This window comes from Bidens hawaiensis, unplaced genomic scaffold, assembly GCF_021521415.1.
Source record: "Bidens hawaiensis isolate Kalapana, Puna unplaced genomic scaffold, B.hawaiensis_p1.1 tig00045313_1, whole genome shotgun sequence".
Classification (NCBI taxonomy): domain Eukaryota; kingdom Viridiplantae; phylum Streptophyta; class Magnoliopsida; order Asterales; family Asteraceae; genus Bidens; species Bidens hawaiensis.
Genome location: NW_027498048.1, coordinates 48,580 through 70,362, shown reverse-complemented (window position 1 = coordinate 70,362; position 21,783 = coordinate 48,580). Strand labels below are relative to the sequence as shown.

The window sequence follows — 21,783 nt, the reverse complement described above, 5'->3', positions numbered from 1 at the left end:
GTACAACACCTTCTTATCCATATACTTCCATATCCATGAAGATATATGGATGACAATTTATTGGTGAGAGGTTTGACGATTTGTACTTGAGTCAGCACCTAAGGAAGCAGATATATATGTGGATGATGTAATCATATACAATGCATGTATATATATGTATGTATGCATGTATTAATATGATAATGAAGCATCATACATACGTACGTTTGAATTCACATGAAAAAAAGGCAACGCATGCATGATATGGTTGAGGCATTAAAGCACAAACCCTTGTCAGTTTATCCAAACTGATCCAACTGCATGCATATATCCATGTGGTGTTCCGTTAATATCGTATGTACGTACGTAGTAGATATAGATATATATACATCTAGTAAAACTAACCGACAAAGACCACATGAGTGCAGTACCTGGTACATGAGCATCTAAATTAAGACTGATGGCCACTGAGTAACATTGGCTGCATGCACCTCGATCCCACATGTTAATTTGTCACGTAACTAAGTATGTAGGCATTATATATATACGCAGCGTTGTAAAAATCGCTAGTCGAACGGTGGGGTTGGGAGTTGGGATTAGCGATTAATCAGGATTAATCGGATCGGATTTTAATGTATATTTTCAGTTTTATACACACACACACATATTTTTATATGTAATATTCAATTTTATACATACACAAACATATTTTGGATGGAATCTCGTTGGAAACTATTACTTTTTGCTGGAATCTCGCCGGAAACAACTGATTTTAGTCAGAATCTCATCGGAAACCGCTGGATTTGACCGATGACCGATTAATTAGCCAACTAGTCTAAAATTAATCAGTAAAATGAGGTTTAGCGATTAATTAATGCCTAGTCGGGATTTTTGCAAAACTGTTAATATACGTACACTTTTAGTTTATAAAATAAGTGCAACACCTTTTTTTATCACGTAACTACTTGATGATAATAACTATTTATAGGTGAGGTTTGACGATTTGTACTTTGGTCAAACACTTACGGACCACGTTGTAGATGAATGATGATAGATGTGTGCATGTATTTATATTATGACAACGAAACATCAAACGTATGAATTCACATGAAAAAGGCAACACATGATTAGGTTGAGACATTGAGGCAGAAAACCTTGTCATTTGTCAGTTTATCCAAACCGATTGAACGTATGTTTATGCATGTACGTGGTACATATATATAATTGATGAGAGTAAAAACGACAAACATCATACGGCAGTACCTGGTACAGTACTAAAAGGATCACAATGGCTGCAGGCACATCTCTGAAACTAGCCACATGATGCCTCTTAAGCTACCTCATAATAGTACAAAACCGGGGAGATTTGTCCCCTAATGGAACCCGTTTTGAAAATAAAACGGGTTCTAACGTTGTATTTGGTGTTGAGAAAGTCAGAAAACAAACCGCTGCAAGAAAATCAATGTCCATTTGACCAGTCAAAGTTAATAAAATGTCTATTTGACTAACTTCTAACATGTTCATCTTAAAACTCATTAACCTGATCACTTTTTAATTATTATCTGATTGGATATTTAACCAACCAGATTCTGCCACACGTTATATAACCGTTGGGTCACAAGTTTTTCTAAAATATCGTCGAAGCCGGCGGGATTATTAATTTAGGCGTCTGACGAGATTATTTTGAATTCCGGCGAAAAATATTTTGATGTCTGACGAAATTTGTTTTGGCTTCCGACGAGATTTATTTTGGCTTTAGACAAGATTTTTTGGCTTCCAACAAGATTCTTTTGTTCCGACTAGATATTTTTGCACACTGCATATATTGGTTAGTTAGTAATTCCGTCAAGTAATTATTAAAAAGTGATCAAGTCGATGAGTTTTTAGTGGACATTATAAGATTGGTTGGTCAAATGGGCATTTTGTCAACATTGACACGTGAATTGGACATTTTTGTCATTTTACTGTTAAAAACGTTACCAATTAATAGTAAAAAATCCAAAACTATATAAAAGATAAATTTACGAGTACTCGTTGATGACCGTCGGAAACTAACAACAAACTGTTGGCTGGTTGTTTCATTTGGCAGGAAGTTCGTTGCTATCATAGGTTGAGTTGCACGAACTTATGTTTGAAATAATTTTCAATCAAGTAGTCAATTTTAATGCTTTCTAGATGTTCATTTTGAAGTATGGGTGACCAAGTCACTTTCTTTGTTCTGCTGTAACACTAATCTCTTTTGAAAAAAATGTTAGTATGAGAGTCTCTAAAGTGAATATAAGTGTCCTTCATGTTCCATTATCCAAAATCCATTACCAATACCAATACCAATACCAATAATAAGATTGGATAAACAGAAGATGTGACGATACAGATTTAAATGTAAACACTCATTTGTGTTGATGATAGGGTTAATTTTTAGCAAAACAAGGCATGTGAAACTGAAACAAGTCGGCTGGTCTGGCTAGTTTAAAATAGATGTGGCTCGGTTCATGGATCGATTTTAACAGTTTACCAGTGGTTTAGAACTTGGAAACAACTTTGTAAACCAAACTGTCAAGACCTTTTTTTATTTATTTGCTTCACAAATTTTTAATAAAAAAAATCATGTATATGTACAATATCAATTAAGTGATTAACCATCTTCTACCTTAAGAATTTTAAGTTTTTAGCACGCTAACGATTGTGAAAAGGAAAACAAAAATATAACTTTCAAATTACTAAACAGAACCACCAAAACGCTGTAACCAGCCGGTTCGGCTAATCAACAGAATCTGGCCATTTTGGGCTGTGTTTTCAGAAACCGTAATTACCAGTTTGGCCCAGAATTATTATCCAAACCGACTCAGTTCCACGAGGGAAGGGGTGATTTCCTTATTTCAAAATGGTTTTATATAACTTCTATAACAAATAATTACAACCCTACTCATTTTTCACCAAGATTGAAATAATTGGTTACTAAACGGGCCAAAAGTCAAACCAGACGAACCCAAAAATTTTAAACGACAAAAACACCAAAATTGTGTAAAACACATGAACCGAACACCAGATACATATTCACAGATTGTCTCAAACACAACTCAGTCAACCCAGGTATTTTTATTTTATGTTACTCTGTAACTCTACCATATTAATACGCTAAAATTACATTTACAACAGAAAATACAAATATGTATAAAACAATTACGTTTAAATCAAAACACAGCATGCACATATCTCTCTTAACTTCTAAATTTGGCATAAAATACCTAACAAGCTTAAAGTATGGCAATGGCAAACACATTTTTCAATAATAATATTAAAATAAACGGATCACACAGGTTAGTACGTTCATCCAGATATTCTAACAACTAGAACTAGTTTTACATTACACTATTACAGTCGTTTACATTTCAAAACTTTTGTCAATCGGGTTGGTATATAATAAAAGAATTGAGACACACACATAAAATTTACCTAAAGCTATTTGTAGCATTCAAGTGTAAAAGGGTATACTTCAAAAAACGTAAACTTTAGTGCACCTGTCACTCGTCTTCATCAGATGGCAAAGTCGGGCTGCTTGCACAGTTTTCCATTTTATGAAGTTCCAACATCTTCTTTTCAGGGTTACACAGCCCTGCAACATCATATATTCATTCACATAACTATTGTTCGTGCTTGAGAGAATTTAAATACACACACACACACTAACCAGAACACTTGGGGATATCCCACACAGCAATGGATGTAGCAGTACATTCAGGTTGACAAAGTTGACGATTGTCTTCGTTGTTGACATTCATTGCGAGCATCCATGCACCAATAGTAACATCCTCATTGCTAAACATACGGAAACTGGAAGATGCAATATCATAGAGTTAATAAAACTAGTAACGGTTAATATTAATGTACATATCATGTCTGTTTTGGTACATGAGTAAAATAGTATCTTTTTCAGACCTTTATGATTAAATAACTATGAACTAAAATGTTCCAGAGATGGGAAAAACTTGCCTGTCGTTTCTTAGAGCAACTAAGCTTGCAACAACGTCTGCAGAAAGAGCATATATTGGGCCATAAGCATGGAGAAAGTACTCTTTCCCGAGCATATACCCTAGAGGTTCATACCTGCATATATCAGTGTGTGTAATATCCATCAGCTTCTAATATACTATTTATTTTAGAAAATATGTGCAAAACCCATGAGGCTGAAGATCAAAGGGCCCTTTTAGGAATCTTAATTGACAAAATGTAAGTTGGCAATGATTTTGCCTTGATAATATGATGAGGATGTGGGTCATATGGCAACCAATAAGAGTAGCATGAGATACATATTACATCCATACATAATAATATACTAGCACATAAGAAGCTCTGGAAGACTAACCATTTGAGTTTTGGGTCAGTGAACACGGGACCTTTCTTCATGCATCCAAGATAAGTCTGTGAGTGAGATCGTTCTTTAGCCAGAAGCAGTGAGAGACGATCTAGAATCCAACAGAACAAGATGTGTAAAACGGCAATAAGAAATCAAGAAAATAACAATTAAAATACAATCTTATACAACAATGAGTTGACAAAGTAACCATTGTACTTTTTCTAGTTGCAAACAAACCATCTCTTTTCACAAAAGCATGATGGTTTTAGCCAAAAAAATACCAAATACGTTCTTTGTGCATGCGCATCTTCACTTATTCTAGCAACTAATAGTGCTTTTACACATTTTAACCTTTTTTTAGGAAACAAAATTAAAACGGATACTGATTTGGATCTAGAAAATTTAGTGATAGTTGTTTTACATGACACTTTTAGAATTATAGTTATGAAAAACCACGTACAAAAATAAAGAACAATAAGTTACCTGGTCTTAAATATATGTCATCATCAGCTTTAACATAAAACTCAGAATCATAGAGTGCATATGCAGCTTTGAAGAAGGCTAACCTAAAACAGTAACACAAAGTATATCTATCAACAAATGAGCACAATTTCCTAATTTGTTTCAGCCATTGGCACTAACGTTTTGTATGGAAGCTTACTATACTCCTCAACGATATCCAACATCAAGAAGTCATCATATTCCTCCAGCTCTTTCCTAAGCTCAGCCATCTTTGATGCATCACTAGTTTTGCCAATAATAAACCTAAAGGCTAAACCTGTTGCCTCTTCCAGTCTGCACACAGTGAACATCATAAATGGGCTGCAAATTTGATCCCCTTAATATCTCAAAACCGTCCATTAAAAGTATACAAGATAAAGCAAGCTCATTTGGAAGTCTGAAAAGCTTTAATATATAAATCAGATTATTATGAAACTTTTTTTAATAGTAGAAAACGAAATGCTTCAATGGTTTCTATAAGAGATGAAACTGTTTTGGTTTCTAGGTAGATACTAGCATTGTTGCATACTATGCCAGGAATTGTCCGCTGAGTTGGACGATTATGCCATTTTAAATGGATGAACCACTATAAAACAGACCTAATCCGCCATTTCAAATGGAATAACCACACCGCTAAAGTACTAATTAGATTGTACAAGTCACATCCCATCGAGTATCTTACCTGACTTTGCACTATTCTCAAAGGGAGGATCTTGTGTGTTTCATAGTGGTTCAAATAACAGATCACCTAAAAGCCAAAGCATTTTCATCTCTCTGCTAGAAACCATTGAAACATGTAAATTTCTCCCATTAAAAAAAAACCCGATAATTATGTATTAATAAAGCAAAGCTTGATTTGAATTGATCCATAAATTTAAAACTATATAGTATACATTAACATACTCAATAGAGTATAATCAGTAATCACTCCTGATCTGATCTGCTTATATGATACAGTCACAACACGAATCAATTACATTGACTTGCATATTCATCGACGATTCAAATATCTAAAACACCGAAGCAAACAAATGAATATTTGTTACTACCGTCTACCGGTATATCAGTATTCATTTTTTTCATGTTTAACCATTCCGTTTCGGTATTTTATAGGGGTGTGCAAGAAATCGAAAAAACCAATCCAAAACCGAAAAAACCAAAAAATCCAAACCGAAAAAAACCGAACCGAGACAAAAACCAGCGGTTTGGTTTTATGTTTTTGTGAAAACCAAACTAATGGTTCGGTTCTGGTTTTGCATGCAACAAAAACCGAACCGAATTTCTAGATTTTATTTTTATTAGTTTTTATTTGAAATAATTTATAAGAATTTAATATATATGTAACTCAAATACTTTTGCCTAAATGTATAACAGTCTATTAGTTAACAATTAACAAAGTTATTTCTATCTGGATTCATTATTTTCCACAAACTTCCTTTTCGGCCTAAAATTTTCAACGTTCAAATGGTAAAAACCGAAAAAACCGAAACCGAACGATTTTAAAATTCCAAGAACCGAAGTTTTGGTTTTCGGTTTGGTTTTAGCCCAAAACCGCACCGAACCACACCACACACACTATTTTCAATACGCTTTTTCACATTTTCGGCATCAGTACTTTCCTAAATAGAAACATATCAATTTCAATTTCAGTTTCTACAAGCACACAACCAGATCATAACTACGGGTTTGGATCAAATACAAATAAAATTAACGTGCTAAATGTGAGAATCAAGTAGAGTAATTATATATACAAGTAGAGTAATTATGTAATTACATCATAAAGTAATGTAATTATGTAATTACATCACCTAATTACTCTATGATGTAATTACATACTTTTATATATAACTACTACCTCTGAAGTCCTTGGTGATCAGACGGCAACCACGTCTTCCGCAACGCTTTCCGCCTGCCAACGGAGGCAAAGCCGGTCTGAATTCCCACAAATCCCATAACCTTATGCCTCTTCCGATCTCCATCGGACACTAAACCACTACTTACACCACTTTTATCCCAAACAACGGAAACTGATAACGGCTTACCGTACTTACACTTGCTTTGGCCTCCGATTCGTCCGCGTGAAACGGCGAGTCCGAATAATAATAAACCGGAGATCGAGATCACGAAACAGAGTGTTAGTACGGTTGATTTGCTGTTGGATTGAGATCTAGCTTGGAAGAATCTTTTTGGATTCGGCATTGATGATGCTGGTGGATCTAGGGTTTAGATTTGGTTTATTGTGTTGTTAAGTTCAGTGTAAAGTCAGTGGGAGAAAGCATATGTTGTGACGATGACTGACTAATTGCCAGTTGCCAACAAAAAGTGTGGTTTGAAGGATAGTTAGTAATCGGTTCGGTTTATTCGGTTAATTTATTGGTTTTTAGTTTTGTTTAGTTAATTTCAGTTAATAACAAAATCAAACTAAATGTTTTAAAAACAAGTATTTTACGTATACTGGATTGGGCTAAAAAATGGTACAGCCGATTGAATCGGGTTATACCGGAAGGTTCAACCGGTTGAATAGTTTACCCTATAAATTTCAACTTCAACTCTAAATATAACGAAAATTAAATGATTCCGTAGCAAAAATAATCCAAAAGTTAATATTAATATATTTAAAAAAATATATAATACGAAAGCACTCAATTTAAAAAAAAAATAGTCCTAAGGTTTACATATTTGAATGTGAATTGTTGGGTTAAAAGTAATTTTGGAAAAATATGGGCCGCAAAAATATAAAATTTCTCGTACTTAAAACCGATTTGCCGGTAAAAACCGGTATTTTAGAAAAAAAACCGTCGGTACGATGTTTCAGCAAACCGGCCAAAAAGACTGGGCTTAAAATACCGGTCTACTGTGCGAAATCCGGTTTAACCGGTTCAATTGACCGGTTTAAACTGGTTTTTAAAGCACTGATCAAACTTAAGCTAAAATTTTTATTTTAAAATTTAATTTAGCTTCAAAATTGCTTTTAGCTAGAGTGTTTATTTACTTATGATAGTTTTTTTAAAAAAGTGTTTGGATTATCTTTTGTGGTTGGAAAAAGTCAAAAACCAAAAAGTATGTAAAATGACCAAAAATGGCGTTTTTATATATTCGCTAGTTTTACGGATAATGAATTATGTGTGTATTTGTAATTTGGTATTAAAAAAGCAAAATGCGAAACAAAAGGCTTGGATTTTTTTGCTTATGAGAAACAGTTTTTTAACATATAACAAAAGGCAAAAGCGAAAAGTGCTTTTGTGATACACTTATTTGCTTATTTGTTTTTTGAAAAGTAAATAAGCAAGTTTTAGAAGCTTAGTCAAACATGCTATGAAATGGATGCGTTAATATATAAAATGAAGGTATAAATGAATGAAATACATGAAAAGGATTTATAAATACACGAAATGGTGGAATAAAATATGATATTGAGGTATAAAAGTTAAAAAAAGTATACGAAACTATAAATAGTTTGGTTTGGTTTCGACTAAGTTCTGTTAACCGGGGTAAAAATAACCAATAACAGATTTTCGATTATTGGTTAATTTCGGTTCGGTTAACACGGTTGGATTAGTGGTCACCCCTAAGTTGTTGTACCATACAAGTTGGTAATGCAATAGTTTTTTTTTTCATGGGACTTGGGAGGCAAAGAAAGATTGTTTGGTCACATTATACAGCAGGCTACACATTTCTTTTCCTCATAAAAACAAACATATACCTACACAACAGCTGCAAAACTTTGTTAAACTCTTCAAATGTACAACTTATATTGCGCATTTATCTTTTGAAAGCGTTCATGGTTCTACAACTAAAAGCTTTGAGCTTCGGTGATATGTGATACATGAAAGATCATTCTTCACTTTTTTTATCAACTATAGTCTTAGCAGCCGATAATATTTCTATATTTTAGGAATAGATAGTGTTTGCTATTTAGAGATAATCATTATATAATTATGTGTATATATTTTCCTTCTTTGACGGTTGTATTCTTCCATATATATAGGGCCTTTGATTGTGAATAATAGATCAGAAAAGATTACAACCTTCAATTGCTTTTATATAGTACCATACAATGAACAAAGTGAAACATCATAAAGGTTAACGAGTTTACTGACTACACCAAAAACCAACCAAATCTCATAATACACGTATCTGAATCGAACAAGTATAAAACAATTATCAAAGAGTTAATATCCGGTTTCAGTTGATAAATTATTAGGAGGTGTAGTTGTTAGAGCATTTCTGATAAAGATCTCTGCTTTCTTGTTCTTAACATCACGAATCTGATCCGCAAGAGAAATGTCTTCTTTCCTTGCACCTCTTTTCCAAAAGTCAAGGTCAAGTCTTTCCCAATCTCTTTGACTTTGACTACTAAGTTGATCAGTTATCGACTTTTTCCTGTGAATCTGTCGCCCAGCCACAAATCATAATAACAGAGTGAGACTGATACAAAAATGTCACCCAATGGATGCGATTTTAGTTTCTTTTAACCCATTTTTTCGGCTTTATTTTGATGCTAACGAGTCAAACAGTCAAGAATAAAAAAAGACTAAACCAAAAGGGATAATGAGCCAAACTGGTCGAGCGGATTAAAAGCAACCCATAGCATAATCAAAGTCTTTATAAACTCATATATTGTTTCATTTATAAAATTGGATGTGGGCTCAAACCAAAAACCGAAAATGTGGTTTTTGGTTTTGGAAAACCGTCCGGTTTCGCTTTACTCAATGGGCTCAGTTCGGTTTTTTCATTTTACCATTTGGCTTAAAAATTTTGGGCCAAAAAGGCCCGAAAAATGGAATTTGAGCCTAAATTTTTTGTTAATTGATTAGTTTTTTATTATTACACAATTGAATCTAAAATATTTTGCTATATCATTGTTAAATTTCTTATGAATGACCTAATAATAGTTTTTTTTTTCGATTCGGTTCCAATCAGTTCGTTCGGTTTTTAGTTTATAATAAAAGTGCAAGATCGAACTGAAACATCACTTCTTTATATAAACATGATATAAAACCGAAGGTTCAGTTATCTCAATTCCGTGCACATCCCTAAAAGTAATAGACTAGAGATGTTTGTGAGTCAACCCAGCCCATTTTGACTGGCCCTAAAGTTTATCCTTTTCCTCAAAACCAATTTTAACCCATTTTGCCACGTATACAAGCGTGAAAAATTCAATAAAATGATGTTAAACTAACATATAAATTTCTAACAAACTTTTACCTTTGTTAATCTCTCTTTAAGTTTCAGATCTTCAGCTGCAGCCAACTCCTGTTTTTCTTCTTTTGACTTCTTCTTTGCTAACCCTTTGACTTTTGCCACCCGTTTCTTTAAAGTGAGTTTCACTTTCTCAGCTTTTGCTTTGGCCCGTTTCTCGGCCCGTATTTGTGCCATTTCTTTTGCTTTGGCCACATCAGCAGATCGTTGCATTTGTTGAAGAGCAATCTCCTTTTCAATCTTGTCGTAGCTGTCCCAATCTAGCTCTTGTTGACCAGGCCCGCCTTTTTTAGCAGCTTTTGCAATGCTTTCGGCCCATTTCGATATGAATGTTTCCCTTGATCTTTTAATCTTTAAACGTTCTTTCCATTGTTGTGTGATTGTTATTCGTATTTTTGCCTTCGTTTGCTCGCTGCACAGATATATATGTATATATGTTATGTAACATGATGAATCATAGGAAGACTCAAAGTATAGTTATTTGTAGAGGTGGAAAAAACGGGTCGGGCAGGTTGGGTAAAGTGTCAAACAGGTACGTGTCAAAACAGGAAACTATTTATATGTTGAAATGGGTTGCGATAGATTTAGCGGGATAATGAGCCGAGCCCAACTAGACTCAAGCTCGGTTCGTTTAACTTAGAGAGACCAAGCTTGAGCTCAGCTCGTTTCGAGCTCTACTTTTAAAGCTCGAGCTTTCCTCATGTGTAGATTTTCAAGCAAACATTGCGAACTTTTGATGAAAAATCAATGTGTCAAATATGATAAGCAAACTATATTATTTATCGTTGTGTGTGAGAAATCCTAAAAATATGAATGAAAAAAATCATACCTAAGAGTGCGAGGACATTCAGACATTTTCTTTCTTACCTGAAAAGCACAATAACAGTATAACACAAGAAAAATAATTAGTGACGCGTGCTTATGATATCACACATTGAATATGTGCAACTCCTATGATAAAATACATAAAGCAACTTAAGAAAAAAAAAATAGAAGTAATGCACGCACGCATGCTCGGTGCAAAGGAAACGTGGGTTGGGTTCAAACACGTAAATATCCATGACATGAAATAAAACATATTCCAAATAAAAAAATAATAATCATTACACCGACCCCCTTACATGACTTCACACCTTGGGGTCTTTTAAAGCTTCTTTAGTTCTCTGGCTGATCAACTCACGAGTCTCTGAAAGACACAAAACCTTAAATCAATTCAAAAACCACCTTAACAAAATCACATTTACCCGTTGCGCTGACCATTTTCCCACTCCGTAACACACCATAATGGAACAAGAAAGTACCTGGAGTATGTTTCTTGCCTTTGTTCCATGGAACTTTCCCTTTATTTGCCAATCCAATTTTTCGTCTTCTTTCTATTTCATTCTTATCTTTGTCTGACCTTATTTCAATAACAAAGGTATTAGGTTCGTTACTGGAAATAAGTTGATCTATTGATTTAGAGAAGTTTGAAGCATTTTCTGAATTTGGGTCCCAGTGAAACGCCCCGTGTAATTTAAGCCATCTGAATGGTCTAATAAATACTAATCCAGGAAACACACGTGCATCCAGATGTGCGGTTTTCAGGCACAGTCGATCACATTCCACAAAATGATAAAAAGATAGTGTTGGGGCTAGATTCTTGTTTGTGCAAATAACAGAGAGATTCCTGAAGAAAGATACAACATGAGCAACAGAATAAGTGAATAATAACCTTCTTAAATGAACATTGAACACCTTGAATGTATCATCCAGACAATATGCTTAATAAAAGCCCTAAAAGTGGCTAAATCTGGTATAGTTTGTTATGAGATGCATATTATAAGAGCCTCAAATGCACACAAATTAGACTATAATCTATATCTATATCTATATGTTTCTATATCTATATCTATACCTATACTTACTACATAAGACTATGAGTAGGAGGGCTACAAAATGGGGAGGATTTTCGACACGTAGTGCGATGTCAGCATAGGGCTATTTTCATTTTAGTGGTGTAGTGGTGTTGTCGCCCATTTTAATTTATTACTATTATTTTCAATCCACACAACTGGCAACAAAGATATCCCCCCCCAACCAACTTATCACCCAAAAATCGCCTAGGAGGGGGGGGGGGGGGTTGTCACCCAAAAAACCTGCCTTTTGTCGCCACTACGCATGGCCTTAAAAGAGCAGCCATATCGTCCAAAAATCGCCTAGGGGGCGGTGTTGTCGCCCAAAAAACCTGCCTTTTTGTCACTCTTTAATCATACATCTTTCTTTAATTCTTTTTATAACTTTTTTTTTCTCATATCATAATAATTTCTGTAATTCTTTTTATAAAAGTTTTCTATTTTTTCTAAAAAAGGTTAAGCTTGTTCATAAAACAATTTTATAAATTGAACACCTCTTTCATATTTAGGGGGTGTTTGGATGAGCTTTTAAAATTGCTTTTTTAATTAATTGCTTTTTTAAAAGCAAAAAAGCAACTTTTGAAAATCTCCAATTTGAAGTTTTTGAAGGAGCTTTGCCAAACACATTTTGCTCTTCAACAAGCAAGTTTTAAAAGCTCACCGAAACACCCCCTTAACCACCCGTGTAATACAAATTACATCGTTTTTATAACATTTACATATTTATGAATCATATCGTTTTCATTATCCAACCCGTGCGATACACTGGCCTATAACCTAGCCAATGTATAAAGTTAGCATCCTTAGCTATATAAACATATAAACATATAAACACAAAAATGGGCGATCAGGTGGATAACATTTGCAGATAATATAATACAAAAACCAAGTAACAAAGCTATAAACACAACAACACACAATTAATTAACAAATAACAACTTCAAACAAACCGGGTATTGATATATAGTAACTGAGGAAGAAAATGAGCTTACAAATTAGAAGACAACATCTCTGAGACAAAAGGTCGAACAGTTGGTGGGCAAACATTGAAATCAAAGAATTTGATAAAAAAGAATCAAGGGTTCTACTACATTCAAACAATCAAACCCAATACCGAATGCAATTTCAATGGTTCACTGAATATATAGGATAATCAGTCGGTAGAATGTATATTTATGAAGAACCAATTGGGGGTAAAATAATAACTGGATAAACCCTTGGGTCAACGACCGGACCCAAATCAAACCCGGTTATAAACAATATGTTTGTTTGACACTTTAACCCCCCAAAACTTTGTGTTCTATATGTTTATTACCCCTCAACTTCTACGACATGTACTCTATCCGGTAAGAGTAGGCTATTTGTTGCTAAGGGTCGGTTGTCTGTCACTAAATATTAAACTTTCCTTTATCAGCGGCGGGTCAAGTCACATGATGTAAAGGAAAAACTAGTTTTTTAGGTCCAAATTATATTTATTTAGAGAAAGCGTTTCATCACATTCATATTGTCTATCTTTACAAATTTAAACTCAAATCTACTAAAAAGTTTTAAGTTAACATTAACAAAAAAAATTATGCTAAAATATTCTAATAGTCTAGAGAACTAGCAACTAAGGAAGGAATAAAGAAAATAACATGATCATTTAATCAATAATCTAATCAAATTATAAATAATCTAGTAATTGCTCAAATAGTTAAGTAAATATTTAAGAAAAAGGTTTTTAAAAATATACTTGAATTGAAGATGTGAAGTTTGTTTAGGCTTACTTTTGAAGATAAAAATAAAGAGAATATCTCATGTAATAGTAATTAACTTTGTAAAATGTTTCAATTATCTTACTCTTGCATATTTTCTTTAAATTGGGTCAATTAATCTTCAAATCGAGTATCACCGATTTTTTTGTGCGCCCAGAAAAAAATGGAGTTTGCAATATATGTAGTTATATTTAAAATTTATAAAAAAATGTTAATTATATAAAAATTCAAAAATAAAATATAAAATCCATGTCGCCACTCAACGTTAACATAAAAAAAAGATAAAATGATTTCCTATGTGAAACAAAAAAGAAAAAGGCTAAAAAGACATGTTAAAACCTTTATTTTAATAAAATATGAAAGCTGAGTGACTTAATTAGAACACTTTTTAAAGTTAAGTGATCTAGTTAAAACACTTTTGAAACTTAGTTACTATTCTATAAAATTGTCCTTAAAAATAAATACTTGATGAAACCAAGGTTGTAAAAGTCAATAGATGAATCCTAGACGGCCGACTGGGGAGTTGGGAGTACTCGGCCTTAGTCGGTGAGTACTCGGCCTTAGTCAGAGAGTACTTGACGATGGCTCACCGAGAACTCAGCCTAGGCGGAGATTACTTGTTGAGTACTCGACGACTATACACGATTTTTACAACCATGAATGAAACCCTGTTATAGACTATTGACGACAATAACTGTTACATCAGAATTGTTAAGTGGGTTTTTAGTTTGAAAAGTGAACTTGTGGGTGAGTGTGAAACTTTGGATAATAAATTTGGCCCTCACATTTTTTTTGTTAGGTTAATTTTTAAATGGTTAAAAATGCATGTGCTAAAATGTGTGTGGGTTTAACACTTTAACTTATTCAAAATGGTGGTTAATGAGTGAGTTTAAAATAAGCTTTTTTGTAGCATAAGCTTAATGATTTTATATATATCAATTAGTTTATAATAGGATGATATAAATTCATTTGTAGGATTTTAAAATCTTAAAAAAACTTTTCTCAAGTGTTTGTGTTAAAATTTCAGTAGTCTTTTTATAACGTCGGTGTTAAAATTTCTTATAGGTCACAAGATTAAATCTCATATATGCTAAAAAGAAATGAAGGCCGCCCGCAGCCACAACCCTTAGGTTCGTTGTTAGGCTCTGTTTTGTTGTTTAATCTTTTGTATTATTTCATGTTGTATTTAGATAACTTTCAGTTTCGTTTATGTGTGCTTGGGCCCAAAACCATGTACTTAGAGCCCATTGGGCCATGATAATAAAAGAAATGCATTTCATGGCTTTCCCTATAAATATATATAGGGAAGCATGTTCATGCACACAACATTTTCCAAAACCTTATCTACATTTTCTACCAACTCTCCCACTCTCTCTTTTCTTTCTACTTTTAGTAATAAACCGAACATCGTTATCCGAGATCTCAGCTTACTTGTGAGTGATTTTCGCTAGCTTACAAGAAGATTGATCCAAGAACATTGTTGTTTAATCCGGTCTCTAGGACCTACATCCGTCAACGATCTTTGTTGTATCGAGTTTTGATGCACATAGGGTATCAACTTATTACAATGATATGCACCCAAATTTACATTATACCTTTTTCAAAGAATCAACTTAATAATACAAAATCTAGCAAATCAATCAGTTTGCTAAGTTCAATCTATAATATCAAAATTTTCTATAATCCTGCAACAAAACACCATACAAAATCTCATTCCATGTATCGGGTACTCCCGGTAAACACCAATGAATACAATCTGCATAGTTTTTCGGATCCGATCTTTGCTCTTTTGTCAAAAGTTTCCCTTTCCTTTCACCATAAATCGACGCGTGACCATCTTTTCTATACTCCGACATTTGCGTAATATTTAGTACTCTAACATTAACTCGCAACCGGCCCAAAACATCCTTAACTATTCCCATAACATCAAGATTTGAACCGCTACCCCAATACGAATGTTGTATAGGTTGCGTCTCACCGAAACAGTTGCCACCATCTCCGGTCTTCCATTCCCAATTCCTGTAGTTGTTAGAATGTTAGATATCATGTTTTTAGCATCAAAAACTCGCCGCGTGAGAAGGGTATTATGGTAATTTACTCACCACAAGTGTGTTGGAGACATGGTCATGAAGAACACCTTTTGATTCTTAGAATTGATACTGGTGTCTATCCAGTTTGCCCAAGTTTCCAATGCTATCTTGTATGCTTTGGTTACATTGTACTCTTGGACATTATTGAGGTTACCATACCTAGGATGTTATAATATTTATTAGTTACAAGAATATATAGCAAAGTTATGAACTTTGAGGTGTAAAATTTGAAATATTATGCGAGGAACTATTTTCATAACCAGGTCTGAACCCTGTCAAATAACGGTACATCCAGCTGTGTCTATTTGAACCGTCTCCATTTGAACAAGTTGATTTGACAAACTAGAGTAAGTGGTCAGATACTCGGACCGAATTTCAAAATCTTTTTTGTATTATTTTTACTTCCAAAAAATTATTTAGAGTAAATTGCGGCTTTCGTCCCTGTAGTTTGTCTAAATATGCAATATTAGTCCAATAATTTAAAATTTGCGATTTTTGTCCCCGTGATTTCATTTCACTTGCAATTAAACCCGACCCCACTAACCCTGTTAAGTCTGGTCGTTAAACCCATCATTGTGTCCCTCACGTGAGGGGGCTTGCGAATTAGGACTGACGATTATTTGGGGAGAAAAAAGACAAAATTGCCCTCACGTGGTGGGCACCCTGATGGATTTAACGACAAGGCTTAACGGGGTTACCGTAGTCGGGTTTAATTGCAAGTGAAATGAAACCACAGGGACGAAAATCGCAAATTTGAAACTATAGACTAAAACCGCAGATTTAGACAAATCATAGTGACGAAAACTGTAGTTTACTCAATTATTTATTAGTAGGTGGTCACAAATTTTATTTTAAACTAGTTAAAAAAAATTTGAAAAATAAATTATTTATGACGTCATTTGGTTTTTGGAACCTGATCACACCAATAAGGTGGTCTGTTCAATGACTAGTCTAAATACAGAAACATTGCGGTTAGGATGAAGAACGTACGTGGCATTGATCGTCGGCTTATACATCCACCAAACGTAGCTTTCGAAGACCAAAAAATCGACTCCTTCCCATTGTTTGCTGTGGTTGGATATCGAGTCAAGCCTAACTAGTCGTTTCAATACCGTATGGTTTGTTGCATGGTCCGAGATAGACTCAACTAGGAAAGGAGCCCAGTAGTACTCAATAGATGCATTGTATTCCTAACATTCAAAACACAACAAAAAAAGTTAGTATTACATTTAAGCATGGAATTACATAATATTGTATATATGCAATTATGCATACTACCTCAGCTCTAAATATCTTTCTAGGAGGTACTCTTTTAAGAGACTTCTTGCCCTCAGGAATTACAGACTGGACCAAACACACCATTGAGTCAAACATGCTTCGTTGCACCGAGTCGCCTACGAACATGAGTCGTTTATCCCTCAAAATCTCCAACAGATTCAATGCATTAAACCTACCAAAACCATAAATTCATCCATGTTATGTAGGGGTGTGCGTGGAGCTGTTCGGTGCAGTTTTGAGCTAAAAACCAAACCACAAACCGAAACTTTGGGTTTTGAAGTTTTGAAACCATTCGGTTTTTTCGGTTTTGACATTTGAGCTTGATATTTTAGGCCGAAAAAAACATATGCCAAAAGTAATGGATTTGGTTATCAATAATTTTGTTAATTATTAATTAATTGACTGTTATACATTTGACCAAAAACATTTGAGTTACATATTTATCAAATTATTTATAAATTACTTTAAATAAAAAAAAATACAGAAATTCGGTTCGGTTCGGTTTTTTTGGTTTTTATTACATGCAAAACCAAAACCGATCTGTAAGATCGAGTTTTACAAAAACATAAACCAGACCGTCGCTTTTTGTTTCGGTTTGGATTTTTCAGTTTCGTATCGGTTTTTTCGGTTTCTTGCACAGTTATACAGTTATGATTCATGAACATCAAAAAAAAAATAATAATCCAATAAAACAAAGTTTGACTTTGACTTTTGACTTTGACCTTGGTAAATTGCATCCATCAGGTTGCCACTTCCAGTTTTGATAATATGAGTCTGGCCTTCCATTTTTTTGACAAGTCACTTGTTTGACCAAAAGTGGACAACTTTCTTCTGTATATAATGGATGAGACACATTGTCCCAAACCCATTTCCCTTCAAATATATCACAACCCTTTTCGATAATTTCGTCGTTAGAAACACGAATGGCACGTCTCAACACACGATACCCTCCACCCGCCAACCGAAAAAACAAGCGGCTGTTCTTTGAATTGTCAAGAACGATACGCAAACACCCGATGAAAATAAGCAAAGCAAGTGCAGCCGGGAAGAGGTATTGGTTGCGGCGGTCGGGTGAGGGTAAAGTTGTCATTTTCAAGGTGGTTGGTTAAGTATATAGGTAAATGAGATGTAGTCATGTGTTTATATTTGTGTCTATAGGAAGTGTGATGGTTGACTTGTGTTGTAAGCAATAGATAACAACTTCATGCAACAACCGGTTGGTGATTAGTAAGACTTCAAGTCTGGTGTTTGTATCATTGTATGTGTTAATGAGGTTTGTTTAATAATACTACTTATATATCCTTTTGTGGAATAAATGCAACCATTGGAGTCAAACTTTGTCAAAAGTCCTATTAGTTACCAAAATGAGAATGAAACATGTAACGAGTTTATGAGTCAATATGAATTTCTTTAATGGTTAAATGATCACAACCTTTGAATCTGTTCCTTTAAATCTAACATATTTTGAAAATAACATATTTATTTAATCTACAATATTGTAAAGTAGCAACTAAACAAAAATATAGAAAATAACATATTCATTTAATCAATACTCTAGTTAAATTATAAATAGTCTGGTAAGTAATCAATAATCAAGTAGATATTTAAGAAGAGTGTTTTGAAAAAAATACGGTGTTTGGGATTCCTTATTTTACCACCTTATAACTTTTCATTAAGTTAATAAGTTATAAAATGGTAACTTATGGAACTTTTCCTCTCACAGTATAAGCAATCCCAAACACCTTTTTACTTTTCACAAAGTTAATAAGTTATAAGTTTGTGAAAATAAGCAATCCCAAACCCTATTTAAACTCGGGATAGCTTACTAGTTTTGAATATAAACTCATATACTTGATGAAACCTTCGACGAGGCGTTTTGGCAAGACTATCAATTGGGTATTTACTTCGTAAAGTCAGTTTGTGTGCGGTGTCGGTTAATAAAAAATGTTGCTCTCTTATTTTTTTATTAGGTTAATTTTTTAATTGTTAAACATGTGCGTGTTAAATTATGTTTGGGTTTAATTATTTAAAATGGTTATTATTGTATATGGGTTTAATGGTTAATGGGTTTAGTTTAAATAGACTTATTTGCCTAAGCATAGTTGGTATTACATTTAATACTTAGCTCTTAGAATGTTAATAATATAATTATATTTGTAGGATTTTAAAATCATGATAAAACTTTTCTTGAGGGTTCGTGTCAAAATTTCATAAGTCCAATTTATGTTATACCTATTGCTTCAAAGAAGCAAATTAATAATACAAAATCTTGCAAATCAACAAGTTTTGTTGTGTTCAATCTATGATATCAAAATTTTCGATAATCCTGCAACAAAACACCATACAAGATCTCATTCCATGTATCGGGCACTCCCGGCAAACAAAAATGACCACAATCTGCAAAGTTTTTCGGATCCGATCTTTGTTCTTTTGTCAAAAGTTTCCCTTTCCTTTCACCATAAATCGACGCGTGACCATCTTTTCTATACTCCGACATTTGCGTAATATTTAGTACTCTAACATTAACTCGCAGCCGTCCCAAAACATCCTTAACTATTCCCATAATATCAAGATTTGAACCGGTACCCCAATACGGATGCTGTATAGGTTGTGTCTCACCGAAACAGCTGCCACCATCTCCAGTCTTCCATTCCCAGTTCCTATAGTTGTTAACTGTTAGATATCATGTTTTTAGCATAAAAAGCTCGACGCGTGAGAAGGGTATTATGGTAATTTACTCACCATAAGTGTGTTGGAGACATGGTCATGAAGAAAACCTTTTGATTATTAGGATTGATGTTGGTTTCTATCCAGTTTGCCCATGTTTCCAATGCTATCTTGTATGCTGTTGTTACATTGTACTCCTGGACATTCTTGAGGTTCACATACCTGACTTGTTTGATGTTTTTTAGTTCAAGAAACACACACACAAAGTTAAACATATATTAACTTTTTTATATTATTTTATGACATTATTCAATTTTTCTAATTAAGACGGGCGATTCAGTCACTCGTCGAGTTATGAAAACATTGGCAATTAAGGATGAAGAACTTACGTGGCATTGATGATCGTCGAGTTAAACATCCACCATACATAGCTTTCAAATACCAAAAAGTCGACTCCTTCCCATTGTTTTCTGTGGTTGGATATCGAGTCAAGCCTGACTAGCCGTTTCAATACCGTATGGTTCGTTGCATTATCCGAGATAGACTCGACTAGGAAAGGAGCCCAGTAGAACTCAATAGATGAATTGTATTCCTAACATTCAGAAACCAAAAAAGTTTAGTATTCTAGTAACTTATTATTATTGATTAACTATTTATAAACTATAATAATGATATGACACATATATTAATACCTCAGCTCTGAAAATCCTTCTATGAGGTACTCTTGTAAGAGATTTCTTGCCCTCAGGAATTACAGACTGGACCAAACACACCATTGAGTCAAACATGCCTCTTTGTACCGAGTCGCCTACGAACATGAGGCGTTTATCCCTCAATATCTCCAACAACTTCAAAGCATTAAACCTACCAAAACCATAAATTCATGCATGTTATGATTCTTGAATAGGGTGTAAACGGACCAACTTGAGATCGGTTCGTTAAAATCTTGAATCGAGCCTGAGCTTAAAAATAAGCTCCTTTAATGAGTCCAAGCCCGAGCTTCATTTTTCCAGCTCAAGTAGCCTCACGAGCCTAAACGAGTCTTATATATATATATATATATTCAATCAATCAATCATACCCAGTGATATATATATATATATATATATTTAATATAACAAATGTACATTTATATAATGATTATTAACATTATGTGTGTGATCAAAATAATTACATAATAAATATAGAAATCTAAATAATGGGTCGAGTTCGAGATTAAAAAATAGCCAAGCTCGAGAAACATAAATATAGCTTGAAACAAGCTGAACTCAAGATCTAAAATATAGCTCGAAACTAGTCGACAGCTCAGCGCAGCTCGTTTACATCCCTAGAGACATGAACATAATACAAGGAAAACAATCTAATGAAAGTAAGTTTGACTTTGACTTTTGACTTTTGACTTTGACCTTGGTAAATTGCATCCATCAGGCTGCCACTTCCAGTTTTGATAATACGAATCAGGCCTTCCATTCTTTTGGCAAGTCACTTGTTTGACCAAAAGTGGACAACTTTCTTCAGTGTAGAGTGGATGAGACACATTGTCCCAAACCCATTTTCCTTCAAATATATTGCAACCCTTTTCGATAATTTCGTCGTTAGAAACACGAATGTGTCGATATCCACCACCCGACAGCCGAAAAAATGAGCGACTGTTTTTTGAATTGTCAAGAACGATACGCAAACCCACGATAAAAATAAGTAAAGCGAGTGCAGCTGGGAAGAGGTATTGGTTTCGTCGACCGACGAAGGGTAAAGTTGTCATTTTTCGGGTGGTTGGTTAAGTATAGGAATGGGATGTAGTCATGTGTTATATTTATGTCTATAAGAAGTGAGGTACTTTCAAGACTCGATAATTAAAGTAGTGGACACATTGTATCAGGAGTTGAGGACAGTGATTATCCTTTGTACTGGAAGCAATAACTATATATATATATAGTCATAGTCCTTTGGTAATTAATTAAGTTTTCTTTTCTGGTCTCACAGGCACGTGTTTGGGTTTACTCACTCGGGTCTCCAAAACAAGAATCACATGAACATGAACATGAACATGAACATGAACATGA

At 34.0% G+C, this 21,783-nt stretch overlaps 4 protein-coding genes across 4 annotated transcripts; all 4 read right to left on the bottom strand.

The window, feature by feature from the left end:
• Window positions 1-3,242: 3,242 nt before the first annotated feature.
• On the bottom strand, window positions 3,243-7,072 carry LOC143595543 (putative beta-1,3-galactosyltransferase 14). The gene is made up of 7 exons (XM_077074528.1): window positions 6,693-7,072; window positions 4,979-5,131; window positions 4,820-4,902; window positions 4,346-4,445; window positions 3,973-4,086; window positions 3,671-3,813; window positions 3,243-3,595 (listed from the first exon to the last, which is right to left on the bottom strand). Exons 1-7 carry the CDS (start codon window positions 7,034-7,036, stop codon window positions 3,504-3,506), a joined length of 1,029 nt encoding a protein of 342 aa, XP_076930643.1. The 5' UTR covers window positions 7,037-7,072; the 3' UTR covers window positions 3,243-3,503.
• Window positions 7,073-8,964: 1,892 nt separating this feature from the next.
• LOC143595538 (uncharacterized) lies at window positions 8,965-13,116 on the bottom strand. The gene is made up of 6 exons (XM_077074523.1): window positions 12,924-13,116; window positions 11,341-11,705; window positions 11,173-11,225; window positions 10,869-10,906; window positions 10,046-10,451; window positions 8,965-9,228 (listed from the first exon to the last, which is right to left on the bottom strand). Exons 1-6 carry the CDS (start codon window positions 12,938-12,940, stop codon window positions 9,010-9,012), a joined length of 1,098 nt encoding a protein of 365 aa, XP_076930638.1. The 5' UTR covers window positions 12,941-13,116; the 3' UTR covers window positions 8,965-9,009.
• A 2,174-nt stretch (window positions 13,117-15,290) lies between these two features.
• LOC143595537 (protein trichome birefringence-like 31) lies at window positions 15,291-18,335 on the bottom strand. The gene is made up of 5 exons (XM_077074522.1): window positions 17,776-18,335; window positions 17,054-17,225; window positions 16,766-16,965; window positions 15,788-15,934; window positions 15,291-15,704 (listed from the first exon to the last, which is right to left on the bottom strand). The coding sequence occupies exons 1-5, from the start codon at window positions 18,141-18,143 to the stop codon at window positions 15,353-15,355; spliced, it is 1,239 nt and encodes a 412-aa protein (XP_076930637.1). The 5' UTR covers window positions 18,144-18,335; the 3' UTR covers window positions 15,291-15,352.
• A 966-nt stretch (window positions 18,336-19,301) lies between these two features.
• Window positions 19,302-21,482, bottom strand: LOC143595536 (protein trichome birefringence-like 31). The gene is made up of 5 exons (XM_077074521.1): window positions 21,127-21,482; window positions 20,413-20,584; window positions 20,110-20,312; window positions 19,796-19,942; window positions 19,302-19,713 (listed from the first exon to the last, which is right to left on the bottom strand). The coding sequence occupies exons 1-5, from the start codon at window positions 21,480-21,482 to the stop codon at window positions 19,362-19,364; spliced, it is 1,230 nt and encodes a 409-aa protein (XP_076930636.1). The 3' UTR covers window positions 19,302-19,361.
• Window positions 21,483-21,783: the final 301 nt, after the last annotated feature.

Bases quoted from the DNA above. Each gene is read 5' to 3' on its own strand.
- LOC143595543 (XM_077074528.1), bottom strand. From the start codon at position 7,036: ATGCCGAATCCAAAAAGATTCTTCCAAGCTAGATCTCAATCCAACAGC. The intron at 5,132-6,692 runs GTAGTAGTTATA...CACTGTGTGCAG, and splicing joins GATCACCAAGGACTTCAGAG to ACTGGAAGAGGCAACAGGTT. The intron at 3,814-3,972 runs GCAAGTTTTTCC...TGCATCTTCCAG, and splicing joins GTTGCTCTAAGAAACGACAG to TTTCCGTATGTTTAGCAATG.
- LOC143595538 (XM_077074523.1), bottom strand. The intron at 11,226-11,340 runs GTACTTTCTTGT...TGTGTCTTTCAG, and splicing joins AGGCAAGAAACATACTCCAG to AGACTCGTGAGTTGATCAGC. The intron at 9,229-10,045 runs GTAAAAGTTTGT...GCTGGGCGACAG, and splicing joins TTAAAGAGAGATTAACAAAG to ATTCACAGGAAAAAGTCGAT.
- LOC143595537 (XM_077074522.1), bottom strand. From the start codon at position 18,143: ATGACAACTTTACCCTCACCCGACCGCCGCAACCAATACCTCTTCCCG. The intron at 16,966-17,053 runs GTAGTATGCATA...TTTGAATGTTAG, and splicing joins GAAAGATATTTAGAGCTGAG to GAATACAATGCATCTATTGA. The intron at 15,935-16,765 runs GTACGTTCTTCA...ATAACATCCTAG, and splicing joins AAGCCGACGATCAATGCCAC to GTATGGTAACCTCAATAATG.
- LOC143595536 (XM_077074521.1), bottom strand. From the start codon at position 21,482: ATGACAACTTTACCCTTCGTCGGTCGACGAAACCAATACCTCTTCCCA. The intron at 20,585-21,126 runs GTCAAAGTCAAA...TGGTTTTGGTAG, and splicing joins GATGGATGCAATTTACCAAG to GTTTAATGCTTTGAAGTTGT. The intron at 19,714-19,795 runs GTGAGTAAATTA...TAACAACTATAG, and splicing joins ATGTCTCCAACACACTTATG to GAACTGGGAATGGAAGACTG.